The 15133-nt window shown below is 46.6% G+C and overlaps 2 protein-coding genes across 3 annotated transcripts in view; both read left to right on the forward strand.

The window, feature by feature from the left end:
• The window catches only part of LOC311240798 (ran GTPase-activating protein 1-like), a 57458-nt gene extending 54384 nt beyond the window's left edge, over positions 1-3074 (forward strand). Inside the window, exons 15-16 of one of the 2 annotated variants that reach the window (XM_084329384.1) lie at positions 461-625; positions 2063-3074. In XM_084329384.1, coding sequence (XP_084185510.1) covers positions 461-586 — 126 coding nt within the window. In that variant the 3' untranslated portion in view covers positions 587-625; positions 2063-3074. The remainder of the gene's footprint in view (positions 1-460; positions 626-2062) is intronic. The other variant, XM_084329383.1, reaches the window with a different exon arrangement.
• Positions 3075-4757: 1683 nt separating this feature from the next.
• The window catches only part of chadla (chondroadherin-like a), a gene marked incomplete at both ends in the record, with an annotated part of 32947 nt that continues 22571 nt past the window's right edge, over positions 4758-15133 (forward strand). The window contains 4 exons of the mRNA XM_084329099.1: positions 4758-4763; positions 5291-5461; positions 6716-6910; positions 9296-9451. Of these exons, the coding sequence (XP_084185225.1) occupies positions 4758-4763; positions 5291-5461; positions 6716-6910; positions 9296-9451 (528 nt within the window). The remainder of the gene's footprint in view (positions 4764-5290; positions 5462-6715; positions 6911-9295; positions 9452-15133) is intronic.

The raw sequence follows: 15133 nt of genomic DNA on the forward strand, positions 1-15133 counted from the left end.
CTTCAAACCTTTTTAATGAACCCAAATATTTTCTTATCAACTCACATCTGTTTTATTTTTTCATTTATTTTTACCTGTATCATTTGGGCATGTGCCTCCTTTTTATCTTTCATCATCACCCTGTTCTTTCTTCTAATGTTTCTCCCTGGAATTCTTCACCTCCCTGTTTCTACACTCCTACTACTCTTCCTGCTCTCTGCTTATCTCTCTCCTTGCTACCTTTTCCTTATCTGTTTCACTTTTTGTTTCTTTCATTCTCTTTCTTTCGTTCCCTCCCTCTTATCCCTCTCCCCAACCTCAATTCTCCTCCCTGCCTCTACTTTCTTCCTGTCCCACCTCTCTCGCTCTCTCTCTGTCTCTGTCTCTCTCTGTCTCTCTCTCTCTCTCTCGCTCTCTCGCTCTCTCTCTCTCTCTCTCTCTCTCTCGCCCTCTCTCTCCCTCCCTCCCTCTGTCCTGTCAGAGTGAGGACAAGGTGAAGCCTGTACATGTGGTTCCTGGCCACCTCATGGCTTTGGAGCATGTTGCTCAACAGGACTACTTCCCTAAGGAGAACGTGGCCGTGCTGGAGGCCTTCATGTCCCGGTAAGGGCGTGACTGAGTGAGAGAGGCGGCATGCAGCTCCCAGGTACCCCCTCCCATCACAGACGCATGCAGAAGAACACACACACACACACACACACACACACACATATACAAATGCACATCTATAAATGTATATGCACTCAATGGGTGGAGCAGTGATGGGATGCAGACGATTCCTCATGTTATTAAGTGATTATGGCAGTTTGATACATTACAAGTTAATCTACAAATCGAGTATTGGCAATATAGGTTGGCCTAGAGATAAGAGAGGCCATCCAGAAGCGGAAAGGTTGCTGGTGCAATCCCTGACATTCTGTACATTCTAGCTGTGAGATGGTGACTGGTATTAGAACTACGGTGCCCACCAACACTGGCCACAATGTCCTTGGAGCGAGGCACTGAACTCCAAAATGTTCCAGGGGCGCTGCACTGTCTATACTACTATCTACTATGTACTCTATACTACTATGTACTATGCTACTATACCTATAGTTACTATTATCTATTATGTACTATGTAGTACTATACCTATACTACTACCTACTATGTACTATGCCTATACTACTATCTACTATGTACTATGCTACTATACCTATACTATTATCTACTATGCTACTATACCTATACTATTATCTACTATGCTACTATACCTATACTACTATCTACTATGCTACTATACCTATACTATTATCTACTACCTACTATGTTACTATACCTATACTACTATCTACTATGTTACTATACCTATACTACTACCTACTATGCTAATATGTCTATACTACTATGTACTCGGGAGTGTAGCACTCAAGTTCAGCACTGCTAGACAAACAATACCACTTACCCTTAGCTGCCAGAGGTGTACCCCTCCTGATGACTTGTACACAATTTGTAAGTCGCTTTGGATAGTGACTAAATGTAAATGAACTGCAGGCAACCCTGCACTGATGAACTGCGTGTGGGGGGTGGGGCTTTGATCACTTATCATTTTATTTCTTCTTATTTTATGTAACCCAGTATAGGCTCATTGAGCATGGATGCTGTTAAATGCACTTGCACAGTTACACACGTTTATACCTGGGTTAAGTGCCTTGCTCAAGGGCACTCCAGCGGTTGGTGTTTAGTGACAGGAGAGCGTGATTCATTTACTTTCCCACTTGAAAAAGGCCACAGGCCGAAACGTTGTGTTCAAGTACATTAAAACTTGGGAACACTATAGACGGTGTGCAGACTTTTTTTCCACAACATTACAGATTTATTTTGAGTCTAGCACCCGTGACTACACTGGGGATGTGCGTGAGTCTTTTCTACTACCTCATTTACTTTCCCGCCACAGATTCTTTCCACAGGTCTGGGGGTTTAGAATCGGTGACCTTCCGGTCACACGCCCGCTTCTCTGAACTTTAGGCCACTGCTGCCCCCTAAATTGTCACATGCATTGCTTCTGCCACTTTGTGTGAGCCTGTTTATCTGTGCTCTACAGGAACAATAAGGCCCTCGAGTCCTGCGGCGATGCTGCTCACAGCCTTCAGTCCACTCTGCAGAGGCTCAGGTCCGACAGCTGAGGACTGCAGACACACACACACCCTTACAGACTGGACTCAAGACGACCATCATTTCAATACACAAGGAGAGTTTGAGATGAACCACGGACCTGTGATAACCTTGCACATACAATGAGGTGACACTGAAAGCGCACACAACAGCACAATAAAGCAACATGGACGGATGGACAAACCATCAAGAAGCTCACTGCCCCCGCGCCACTAAACAAGGAGGATTCAGAAGATGCCTGTAGTATCTCATCTAATTTGTTTCTGAGGTGGAATGTGGTTTTACTGTGTGGATTAACTTGCTGAAATGTTACATGCACACTGATGTGCACATGTTGGATGTTACTAAAGCCTGATGTCATTCCTGTACAAATTGAGGGGATAGGGAAAAGGCTAAGAATTCGTATAACATTAAAGGGGGAGTTCACAATTTTCAGAATCAGATTTTTCTTCTTTTTTTACAAACTGGAAAACATTTATTCAGACCACCTAAATAGCATCTGGACTTCTGTTGTGTTTTTTTAATATAATATATATATATATACACCAACAACAGAAATCATTAGCATTTGTTAGTAATGCTAGTGGAAGTCAATTGGGCAAGAAGCATGTTTCTTAAAAATCATATTTAAAGAGTAATGAAACACACTGTCCTTTTGCTGCCCCTAGTGGTTGATATTTTCACTCTGCTGCACACTGCCCCACAAAGAGTACCCTCTTTTTAAAAATGAAAAAAAAAAAATTTACATACTTTGATAGTACCTCCAGAGAGGCACACTGATATTACAGATTGGGGTGGGGTCAGCAGAATGACCACGTCTTTCATTACTCTGCAAGTCCAATATTTGATGTATTAAAAAAAAAATCACAGACGCTGTCGGAGTTGCTACATAATGCTACACTTTTATTTATTTATTGTTTAAGAGACATGCTTCGTGCCCACATTGGTGCAAGTGCTAATTCAATGAATGATTCCCAGCTTGTAATGATCAGATGAACTTCTTATATATCCCATTGTATGACTCCTTAACCGACAGAAGCCTATTAAGCTTTTTCCTAGACGAAACATCTCTGAATGCAGATCTTAACCCTCCATTAAATGATTGAATTACTCTGGACTTAATCTGTGACTGAGTCGTTAGCTCTTATATTTTTCTCTATTTCATGTTTACCCTATTAATGATTTTCCATTGTTTTGTATTAAATGTTTATAAAATCCCTTTAAAAAAAATAGTAAAACTTTAAAAAGGATGACTAGGATATGTAACATTTTGCTGCTAAGAACTGTGGAAATATGATTGTACAATAAAATATAAGAACAATCAAAAGGGATTAAATACATTTTGTAGAATGATATTTCTTCATTTAATCAGATACATGGTACAAATATATATTGGCTATACATTTGACTGACAAATAAAGTGGTTCAATTCAACTGTCTCTGCCAATCAATTGAAAACTGAATTTGCACTTTCAATGTTTTGAGAAGCAAACTCAAATGAAACTACTATATTATTGTCGTGAATTTAGGAATCTTCAACAGTGTTGGGTTTGGGACCATGGTCCACTTAAAGTGGACCAAACAGAGTAGGTGTGAACGCGCCCTAAGAAAACTGCTTTATTGAATTATTTCCAATACTCTACACATCAATTGATATTTGGTACATACAATTTGCCATTGAAGACATTCTGTATTTTGAAGGGAGAATGTCTCGCGCCTCTTTTCTGCCTAAACATGAACTAATTACTTTACCAGAGAGGGTACTGACACTTTTTGAGAACTGAAGAAAGCCGCACAGAGTTTTTCTCTCCTTCCTGTCTTGTTTTTACTGGGGTCAACTAACTTGTAAAACCAGTCGTTTTCTTATCCATTGTGGTATTGAATTGAAAATGGGGGGCCCTGACGTAAACAAGACGAAAGTCTTTCTCTGGTCTGCATCCCCGTTATTAACGTTAACAATTGTGTGTATTGAGCCGTACTATTATATTGTACCCATTCTGCAATCTGTTAATAAAATGTTCAATCAATCAAGTGTTTTGTAAATTGTCTTGCTGTTTTAAATTCATTGAATGGAAGTGATGGATTCATGTCCTGTAGCGGCAGTCAAATGGTTGAACACTGCAAGTTTTCTCTAAAGATAAACTAGCTACTCGGCATTCACTATACTCACTATTTATTTTGGCACAACTTTAGAGTTCTAGGACCGTCAATAAATATTGTCCTGTGAGGTAACCCTAACCCTTTGAAGTTTATTTTCAAAAACATTGTGGCCTTGCCTTTCCAATGCCAGTGGACTTTGAAGTAACTCGGTTGCCTAGATATTCTAAACTTAAAACCTGCCAGAAAATGTATTGCCACGGTGCTAATTTGAATGAGTGGACGAGGGGACGGAGGGTCACGACAAAAGAATTTGCCAAAGCTATGTTTGTGAGAACTTCACTCATACAACTGGTCAGCTATGCTATGCCAACAATGCAGGGTTTACTTTGTGCAAAGACGCCATGAGCATCGCGCTTACATTCTCCTTCCCGCTCCGCTGGATGAGTCATTTATTCAAGCCTCCACTGCAGCATCTTCTACTTCTAGTTTATTACACCATATACGCATTGGATCAAATCAGAAATATGAAGGTAGGTTAAGCTTTTCCTTCAGTCCATTCCTCTAGTGTGGGTTCGTAATGCCGAATTTGATTTGAAATGGGCTATCGTGTTCCACCAAAATCAGTAAAATATTTCATGATTTCAGATTAACAGTCCGCTCGATTTATCATTTGATTGTATTTATCCTTTAATTTAACCAGGGTAATCACGTTGAGATCTCTTTTTCAAGTGGGCCCTGGCTAGAAGGCAACCGAGCACACCGATTGTACGCGAGTTTAACAGTCCTTTTTATGAATAATGCGTTTGTTTTAAGATAAATAAGAAGGTCATTTTAAGTTGGTTTATTATTTTCAGCAGACATGCATTCGTAAATTGGTTGCCTTTAGGTGCAAGCGCACCAGTGGTGAGGCTTGTGCGTAATTACGCATGCGCACATTTAGGTAAAGTGACTAGAGTGTGTATGTTCATCCATCTGCTCTTTTGTTCAGAGCAATATCTACTTTTGTTGTATCTTGACACACAAACACACATTCTTGAAACATCTCTTTGTGATACAGATGCAGTCCATCTCCATGTTGCTGGTTGGAGCTGGCCTATTGATGTTTTTGTCACAGCTTTCACATGTGGAAGCCTTCAAATGCCCTAAGACCTGCATTTGTGACAGAAAACGACTCATTGCGGCCTGCAACGGCAAGAATCTCACTGAGGTCCCCCCAACAATAGATGAGGTGAGGAACTAAATTAACTGAGTTTCATTCCAAATAGCCAAAACACAAAATGGTTCCTCGCATGAAAGCAAAACACACTTGAATTATTATTGAAGTTATTAGAAGAAAAATTTGCCACAAAGTAATAACAGTATAGATAATCGCTTGTATCTTTTTGTATTGAGTGCAACATAATATTGAGTGTAACATCCAGTAACAAGCATATTTTCTAGGGATGTCCCAATCAATTATTCTGCCCCGATTCAATCCAAGTAATTTAATAAGTATCTGCCGATACAGAGTCCCAATCCAATATTTGTATGTTCCTAGATAATACAGCAGCACAGTGCACACGTCAATTACATTAAAGTTAGTCAAACCAATCAAATGTAGGTCAGATATGCTTGGTAATTGAATAGTTCAGCTTAATGGAAAAAAAATCGACATCACAGCTTTTGGTTTTCATTTTCTTTTTTTAACAAAAAATGATCTGAATTTGATTGGGCTTAATATTAAAAATACCGATCATCCCTAGTATTTTCCATAATATATATACATGTATAGTGTTTCAAATAGTCATGATTAAAAGTCTTAATATTTCCCAATCACAGCGGGATAAATAAAATTAAAAAAGGTCTGTTGTATAGGCCCTTTCGTGACTGTGATGCACCGAGTGAATCCACAGTCACTTCCTAGCCCATAGCCAACCAATCTAGATTTACCATGAAGGACTGGTTCTGCCCGAACCGTTCGTTATACAAGTACCACAGAGAAATTTCAAAGGTACTCACAGTTGCACGAGGGTTTCGGACAGAGATACGTGATGGTTTGAAAGCTCGGCGTTGCTAATAAACATTTTAAATATTTTTTATAAACGCGTAAACATCACAGAGGCAGCGTTGCATGCTGGTCGCACCGGGCATGTCACAAATGCAGAATAAGAGAAGAAGCGAACGCTGCCTCTGTGATGTTTACATGTTTATATATATTTTTTTTTTAACTCATTCACATGGCACCTTATCTATTTTTAATTCCATTCCCATCTGCCATTTCTTTGATCCTGCAGTGACCATAACATCTTTCCTCATTATATATTCTCTCTCTCTCTCTCTCTCTCTCTCTCTCTCTCTCTCTCTCTCTCTCTCTCTCTCTCTCTCTCTCTCTCTCTCTCTCTCTCTCTCTCTCTCTCTCTCTCTCTCTCTCTCTCTCTCTCTCTCTCTCTCTCTCTCTCTCTCTCTCTCTCTCTCTCTCTCTCTCTCTCTCTCTCTCTCGTAGATCACATTGAAGCTGGACTTGAGGAACAACAACCTCCAGGTGCTGCCCAGGGGGGCGTTCCTTCACAGTCCGTACCTCACTCACCTCAGCCTGCAGCGCTGCAACATCAGGACGGTGAAGGAAGGGGCTTTCCGCAGCCTGGGGCGTCTGGTCTCCCTCAACCTGGCTAATAACAACATTGAGATACTATACCAGGTCAGACTTTTAGGGGTGCGAGAAATGAACAGATTTGTGAGTCAGACTCCATTATTAACCATGACAGTTTACAGTTAACGATACACAGAACAATACTTAGAAGTATTATGTAGTGAGCTGGTGTAAACAAATAAAAATCACAATGTATTGAGGGGGATCAAAACAGAAATTGTAATGCATTGAGAATCGTTTGATCAATCACAACTGTCACTTGTTTGTGCGAGGGAAGCAACAGTTTGCCTTGTTGCCTTAATGTACTTGATGCAATAAGAGAGTAACTAGACAAATGTAGCACCCTGAAAATATGGCTATTATTCAGAAGCGCTGACTTGCCTTTTTATCTCCCCTGGTGCACCAAGACATTCTAATTAGTTTCCATTGGTATTCCCTCGAACAAGGAACAATGACGCAGGCTCCTCCTTGTTCTACCCGCTGGAGTATGGATTATGAACAGTATCACTGGACCATATTCACTCGCCCAGTTTCCCTGTGTGGCTAGTTGGCGACCAGCAGGGGGCGGTGGCAGGCAGAGAGCGTACCAGAGAGCCGGGGAAGCAAGTAAATGGAGGCGGAAGAGGGAAGACGAGCCTCTTCGAGTTTGGACTTTGTTGTGAACAGACGTGTCTCGGAGAGCCCCCGTTGTGGAGCACACGGGCGGACGAACTGAACTTGAGTATGTGACGGGTTATTTTAGAGAAGTAATCGTAGCGGAGCATTGCATGTTTTCCCCACTGAATAACCCTAGTGATATACAACGAGTTATCCTAGAAGAAAGGCGGTATAGCCAAGTGTGGCTTAAGTTAAAGATATTCCCTCTAGTGAGGTGCCCCGCCAGCGTGGCGTGAAGAGGACCGGTGTTTAGAGACACCCTGCGTTATTATATATCACGGCTAGCAGGAGGGCTGTTTGGGACCCAGAGTGTAGCTTCAGTGTTAGTGAGGGCAAGTGTATGGATGCGCGTCGACCCAGCACCGGCTGTCTACAACCAGTCTTCACCGGCGTCAACGTCGGCTCTGCACCGGCTCTTTTCGGGCCAGCACGGGAGTTCTTCCCGACCAGCAGAGGTCGCCATCACCCAGCACACGCTCTCAGCCAGCTACTGTCCCTCTGCTCCAGCCCCGCTTGCTAGCGCCCGCGACGAGAGCGTTCAACGCCATCTTGCTACCTGGACGGTGGTGGCACGGCGAGGCCGCCATTTTGGTTGAGTACAATAAGAGCGTTGATGCTCTGGATCTATTACACAGTACACAGTGTGGTGCGGCCTACGGGCGAAGCTAATGGTTGCTAACTACAGTTCATAGGGGTACCCCATCAACAATATATGCCGGCATTAGTATAGGACTTTTGTTTGGTATTGTGGGCCCACATTTTTGATTTCCTTTGAGTGTGATAACGTGTGATTCTTGTATAATAATTTCCCATTCAATTAATCCTTTCCCTTTGGGGGGGTTCTAGACCTGTGACTCCATAAGTATGCATTAGAGAGGTAATGTACATGGAACTGACCCAGACGTGGGTGATGAGTCAAACACATTTGAACCACATTATTCCTGATAGGAACCCAGAGGTGGGTGTACAATATAGGTGGTTATAAGGTGTTGAGTTACAGTCGGAGTAATAGTAGGGATTTATTCTAATTGACTCTCCTGACTAAATCGTTGTACCTGCACCGTATTAATTAATATAAAACATTGACTGGGGTTCTGTGTGCGTGTCTCTTCTTGTGCCCAGTCTTAACCATTTTGGTGTGGGTAACGTTACTACGATTAACCCCTTCCTATTCAACCTTCCCTTTCCTACTGTAAGGTTTCTAGTGTCAACGAGGGAGGGTACTGTTTGCGGGGGGAACCAAGTTATTTATTTACAATTCAGTCACTAGGTGTGGGAGGGTTAGAGGAGTAATTGGGGAAGGTGAGAACGTGTTGGGGAGTACTGCTGACCGCCCTGGAAGGGAGAGGAAGACCAGAGTACCGGACCAGGTTGGTAAATCCCGGGCCCCATCCACTCCCGCTGCCAGCCTCCAGTGGACGCTCCAGACCCAAAGACGGAGGTGCAGCTAGCCAGAGATCTACTGTGTCTCGCTACCCAGTGACTGTGCACACCCGTTCCCACGAAGCAGGGATAATCCACCCTGCTACACAAAGTTGCTGGTGAAATACCACTAGGTTATACTGTCTGTTTCTACTTTATTTCTTGTGTTGTATTGATATTTGTCCCTTGTAGTGTAATACAGATAGTCTGATGTTACCCGATGTCTGAATGCTGTTCCATGGTTTAAAAATGTACATCAATCAAGTATGTCATGCTTGATCTATCTCACACACCCATTCCTCCCTCTCTCTCCCCTCCACCTCTCATCTCTCCTCCTCCCCACTGCTCCTACAGGAGTCCTTCGATGGCCTCTCCTCCCTGAAGGAGCTCCAGTTGGACTATAACCGTGTGGAGGAGATCCAGCCTGGAGCCTTCACCCAGCTGGGCTTCCTCAACATATTGGGTCTCACACACAACCAGCTGGTCTACATACCCAACATGGCCTTCCAGGTACATACATGGATGGATGGATGGATGGATGGATGGATGGATGGATGGATGGATGGATGGATGGATGGATGGATGGATGGATGGATGGATGGATGGATGGATGGATGGATGGCTGGATGGATGGATGGATGGATGGATAGTGAATGTGTGGGTGGGGGTGTTTGTGGATGGATGGATGGATGGATGGGTGTTAGGATTTGGGGGAGAAAAGAACCCAATATGCGGAATGACGGAGGAGCCCCAGAACTGCAGAATGACAGGAGAACGGAGACAGTGGTGCAGAATGACAGGAGAACGGAGACGGTGGTTGTGCTGGAGCTTAAAGGACTGTATATAAATTTCACCTTAGGGGGTTGGTCGGATGCCTTAACTGCTAAACTAATTGTACCAAATTACACAACTGCGTAAATAACTTAAAATGGAGTCACCTAGACTAGAAAGAGCAAGGAAACTGTTTGAATCATAATGCCATTTTTATATAAACAAAGGGGGGAAAAACATACATACAAATATTATTATTACTTTATACAATTCCTAATTAAATACTATAGCTAAATTTAGATGGGCGCCCAAATGGTTCTATTAAAGTGTTCTGGCCAACGTTGCCGCGGTTACCGTTGCAGCAGAGGAACAATTCCCTCTGCAGGACGGGAGAGGTGGAGAGAGTTAGTAATCCTGGTGGTGAGAAAGAACCCGGATGGGTTCTGTAGCGAGGAGTAGTCGACCGCTGCGTGGTGATGAAGGCGGGAAGACGCTGCCCGGTCCGATAGCGCTACCAGTCTGCTCCTGCAGACCAGATGCTCCGCTGTGGTGTATCCGAGTGTCTCCCTCCGCTCAGTAGTGAGCACGCAGATAGCCAGACTAAAGACACGCTGGTCGCCTCTGTTCAACAGGCTAGTGCTAGTGGCTACTGTGCTATCAAATTACTGGTTGTGTGCCTTTTACAGAATCCCTTCGGCACAGACCCTAGCTAAATGTCCTCCGGTCTGTGCTATATATCGTCTGATATGTCCAGTACAGAGCAGCTAGCAACTCATGAGCATCGGGCTACGTTAGATATTAGCTCTGAGCTAGCTAGCTTATGCTAACTGCTAACGATAATGGGAAATACTATAGTTAGCTGTAATCCGCTAATCCCTGACGTTTACTAAACATCTAATTAGCTGATTACTAAAACTCACTCTCTTTTGGTGGAATTATGGTAAGCAGCTTTACATCCCTGGTCAAAATATACGTGACCTTAACGTATGGATGCACGTCTCATTCTTCGCGTGCACGTCTGGGCAAGTTCAACGTTACAGGAAGTGACGCACGATATTAAAACACCTCCACCTCGGCCCAGTGGATGGCAGCACTGTCACATAACATGAGATGCCAACAGTAGGCAGACGGTGTAAACATTATGTGGTGGGGGGGGTTAATAACTGAGCTCCCACATATTTAACAGGTCTAATGAACTTAGAGGGGGAAATCTTAGGTCTATTTCTACCTAACTGCAGACCCTTCAGCACAGCCGCACCCTGATTTGCGGCGCTAATCAGTACTGAGGTCTGCTGAATGTCTAGTAGTCACTCAGGCTGGTCAGAGTCAGAGTACGGGGGTAGTCGGATCAGTCGAGCCACTGGTCTGTGGTAAGTTCTTCCTCCGACATCCACGACAGCCGAGCGGACTCTTCCGTCTTGTCCTTTTACCACACTCTTCACCCCTCCGGTGAGCCAGCGGGCTCGGGGGAGCGCCTGATCCACGATCATGACTGGGATTCCTGGTTCTAGGTTGCCTCTTTCAGTGATCCACTTGCGGCGGCCTTGCAGCGATGGGAGATACTCGGTGGTGAACCTCTTCCAGAATTGGTCGGCTAAAACCTGACTATACCTCCATTGTCTTCTGCCGATGATCTCGGTGGAGGCGTAGACCGCAAAGGGAAGGGCCGCGTCTCGCCGCCCCATCAGAAGGCTGTTGGGTGTTATGGGGTCGAGATCGGCCGCGTCGCTACTGACGTACCCCAGTGGCTTGGAATTCAGAATGGCCTCAATCTCCACCAGCACGGTGTTGAAGACCTCTGCCTTAGGAACCTGTCCTCTGAGCGCGGCGCCTAGAGCAGCCTTTACTGACTTGACCTCTCTCTCCCACGTTCCACCGAAGTGGGGTGCATTTGGAGGGTTGTAGGAGAAGGTGACCTGTTGGGAGGCCAGCTCGTCCCTCAACTCCTCACTCATCTGGTGGTAACTCTTGATGAGTTCAGCTTCTCCTCCCTTGAAGTTCGTCCCGTGATCAGACCAGAGGGTATGGGGTCGCCCTCTCCTTCCAGTAAATCGACGGAATGACTGGAAGCTGTCTGTTGTCATTTCAGCCAGCACCTCGAGATGGACGGCTCTCGTGGTGAGGCACTTGAAGATGATCTCTTAGCAGTTGCTCTCCCGATCTCTGCCTTGATGATGAAGGGCCCGAAGCAGTCCATGCCCGTGTTGTGGAAGGGCGCTTCTTGGAGATGGAGGCGGCAGGATGGGAGGTCAGCCATTCGTGGCATGATGGGTTGGGCTCTGAGCTTCTGGCAGGCTCCAACCCTGCGTTCTCCAAGTTCAAAGGAGAAGGCCACTCTTCTTCTGGCTTGCGTAGGTAGTCGGGTCCTCGGTGGTAGAGGTTGGGATGTGCCAATTCCTCGAGGGTCGCACCTCTGGTGATCACGTCCGCCGGGTTGACATCTGTCGAAACGTATCGCCAGCAGCTGGTCCCCACAAGCTCTTGGATCTCTGTCACCTTTGTTCCCACGAAGATTTTATACCTGCACGAAGTCGACTGGATCCACTGGATGACTGTTGTGGAGTCGGACCACATCGACACTGCGTAAAGGGGCAGGCGCAGCTCTTCCTTCAGCATCTTTCCCAACTGGGCTCCACTTAGAGCAGCGCAGAGCTCCAGCCGGGGAATGGATTGCTGCTTCTTGGGTGCAACTCTTGAGCGTGCAAGAATGAAGGAAACATGGACTGTCGTCAGGCTCTATCGCACGCAGGTACGCTACTGCACCATATGCCTTCTCAGACGCGTCACAGAATACATGAAGGGAGAGCTGGCTGCCAGTCAGACTGACGCTCGAGGGAAAGTAGCTCCTGGGGAACTCGATCTGTCGGAGGGTGGAGAGCTCTTCTTCCCACTTCTTCCACTTCGCCCCGAGTGTCTCTGGTAGGGGGTCATCCCATCCCTTCGCCTCAGTCCACAGCTCGCTGACCAGAGCCTTGGCACGAGTCATGTAGGGGTTGATGTAACCCAACGGGTCATATTGACTCGCCAGAGTACTGTAGATTGACCTCCTGGTCACGTAATGGCGAGCTTCGATCTTCTTTTGCCGGTAACACAGGGTGTCAGACTTAAAACGCCAGAGGAGACCCAGAGTCATTTCCTGGGCATCCTCACTTAACTGGGAGAGCCAGGTCTCATTGCTGTCAGCCTTCGCTTCGTCTGGGAGGTCTCGGACGACCTCATGGTCGTTGGTGGCCCACTGGCGGACATCAAAGCCAGTGCCAGGAAGGTGCGTATATCATGCACCAGCTTGTAGGCCTCTTCCGCGGTCTCCACGCTGTGGAGGCAGTTGTCCACATAAAAACTGTGGTGGACAGCATCGGAGACTCCGGGCGGTGTGGCGCCGTCGTCGACATGACGCTGCAGGGTGTAGGTGGCGCAACACGGGCTGCAGGTCGTCCTGAAGGGCAGCACCTCCCACTGATAGATGGTTCCGGGTCGTCTGGGTTTTCTCTCCACAAGAACCTCATGAGTGGCTTATCTTCGTCGAGCAAACATACCTGGTGGAACATGCGTTTTATGTCGCCACTGATGGCGGTTTTCTGTCGTCGGAAGCGCACCATGACTCCGAGGAGAGGAGGGGTCAGAGTCGGACCGGGCAGGAAATAGCGGTTGAGGTTCTGCTGGCGCACTTGAAAGCTGCAATTAAACACCACTCTGTTCTTTCCGTTGTGCTTAACGTTATGGTGGGGAAGGTACCATGACTCGGTACTCCTTTCCGCCTCCTCAGGCTTCAGCCTCCTGACGAGTCCAGACTCTATTATGAGCTTGCTCATCTCTGTGGCGTAGGCGGCAGCCGTCTCGGGGTCTCTGCTGAGTCTTCTTTCAGTGCTAAGCAGACACGGCTTCGCTACTCCTGGGGGAACCTTGAAGGTCGGCATGCGCATGCAGACACGCTTGGTCTTGGCTTGGAGAAGATCCATCGCAGCCTTATCTTCCTTGGAGCAAGTGTGTATCTTCTCGTTCTTGTATGGAGCAATGTCCAGCTGCCACAACCTCTGAACATTCTCCAGCAGCGCCTCGTCTTCGTGCCCCGCTCCAATGAAGAGGCAGTGGGTCTGACGGGCGTTCAGATTTCTTAGACTGGCCCAGCGCTCCACATTGCTTTCAGTTTAGCTGGTCGTCCACACTAATACACATTGGCAGTATTAGGGGGAGGGAAACTGGTGGGTGGGGATCGGGCGTTGTGGACAGCGACTCCTACAGGTCGGTTGGTGCGCCTGCGCAGTAGAATCAGGAAGCGACGGGGGCGGGGCCCCTCCAAAGCCCAGACCCCCGACGCTGAAAGATCGAGCCGCGCAGGTGGAAAGATGCGACTGCTGTTACCTCGAGTATCGGAGGGGACTCGTGCTATGTATGACTTAGTCCACATTGCAGCCGGCTTGTGGGAGGCATGAAACAGCGTTCAAAGACAGGGGAGGGTTGAATTGGACGATACGAAAAATTGGGATGGGAGAAAAATAGAAAATGGGAGAAAAAGTGGATAAAAAAAAAAAAAAAAATCTTAGACTGATGGGGCCCTGCAGGGTTCAGCCAAGCGGAGTCTCCAGGGCGACGGGACATCCGGGTGGACCCTGGATGATGTGCTTGGGTAAAGTGAGGTTCACATTATCGGAGCCGAGCAGGAGGGTGGGCTTCACCTCCATTGCAGCATTTATCCCCAGATTACAGAAATGTGGGTACCTCTTCATGAGGGACTCCATGGGGTAGCCGTAACTGGAGAGGCACAACCCGGCAGCGGTGAATACGCGGCTCAACTTGAAGACTTCCTTCGGCCGTCCGGCCGGTGTGAGGGTGAGAGCCACACTCTCTCCATGAATAGTGGTGCACCCTGGTTGGATGGTGAAGAGATCCAGCTCCTCTGCGTCGCCCTTGAGTCCAAGGGCGATGGTAGCCTCACGCATCAGCAGCGTGCGCTCCGAGCCATCGTCAATAACCGCGCAGGTCTCCAGAGTCTTGTCGCGGTTCCGCAGGACCACCGGCACAATCTTCAACAGCACGCGGGGAGTGCTGCCCCTCACGGGGCCCACGTAGTAGTTGCATATCTCTCTAGGCTCATCACAGGCTTCCGCAACATCAGGCTTAGCCTTGTCGTCTCTATTGTTGAGGTCGTGGAGGGCCGTGAGGTGGATCTTCCTGCACCCGCTCTGTCTGCAGGGTCCCTTGAGGGTGCAGTCCTTTGCTCTGTGCTCACGGACGCACTTCCAGCACCGCTTATTCTCTATTATCCACTGTTTCTTTTCTTCTGTAGTCTTCTCCTTGAACACAGGACAGTTGTCTAGCCCAGTGGTTCCCAAAGTCGGGGTCGCGACCCAAAGGTGGGCCGCGAGCAGCCACGGGAGAGCCGCGAGATGATTAAAAAAAAAAAAAAAAAATCAATTTTTT

Source organism: Notolepis coatsorum (assembly GCF_963971535.1).
Source record: "Notolepis coatsorum genome assembly, chromosome: 14".
Lineage (NCBI taxonomy): Eukaryota > Metazoa > Chordata > Actinopteri > Aulopiformes > Paralepididae > Notolepis > Notolepis coatsorum.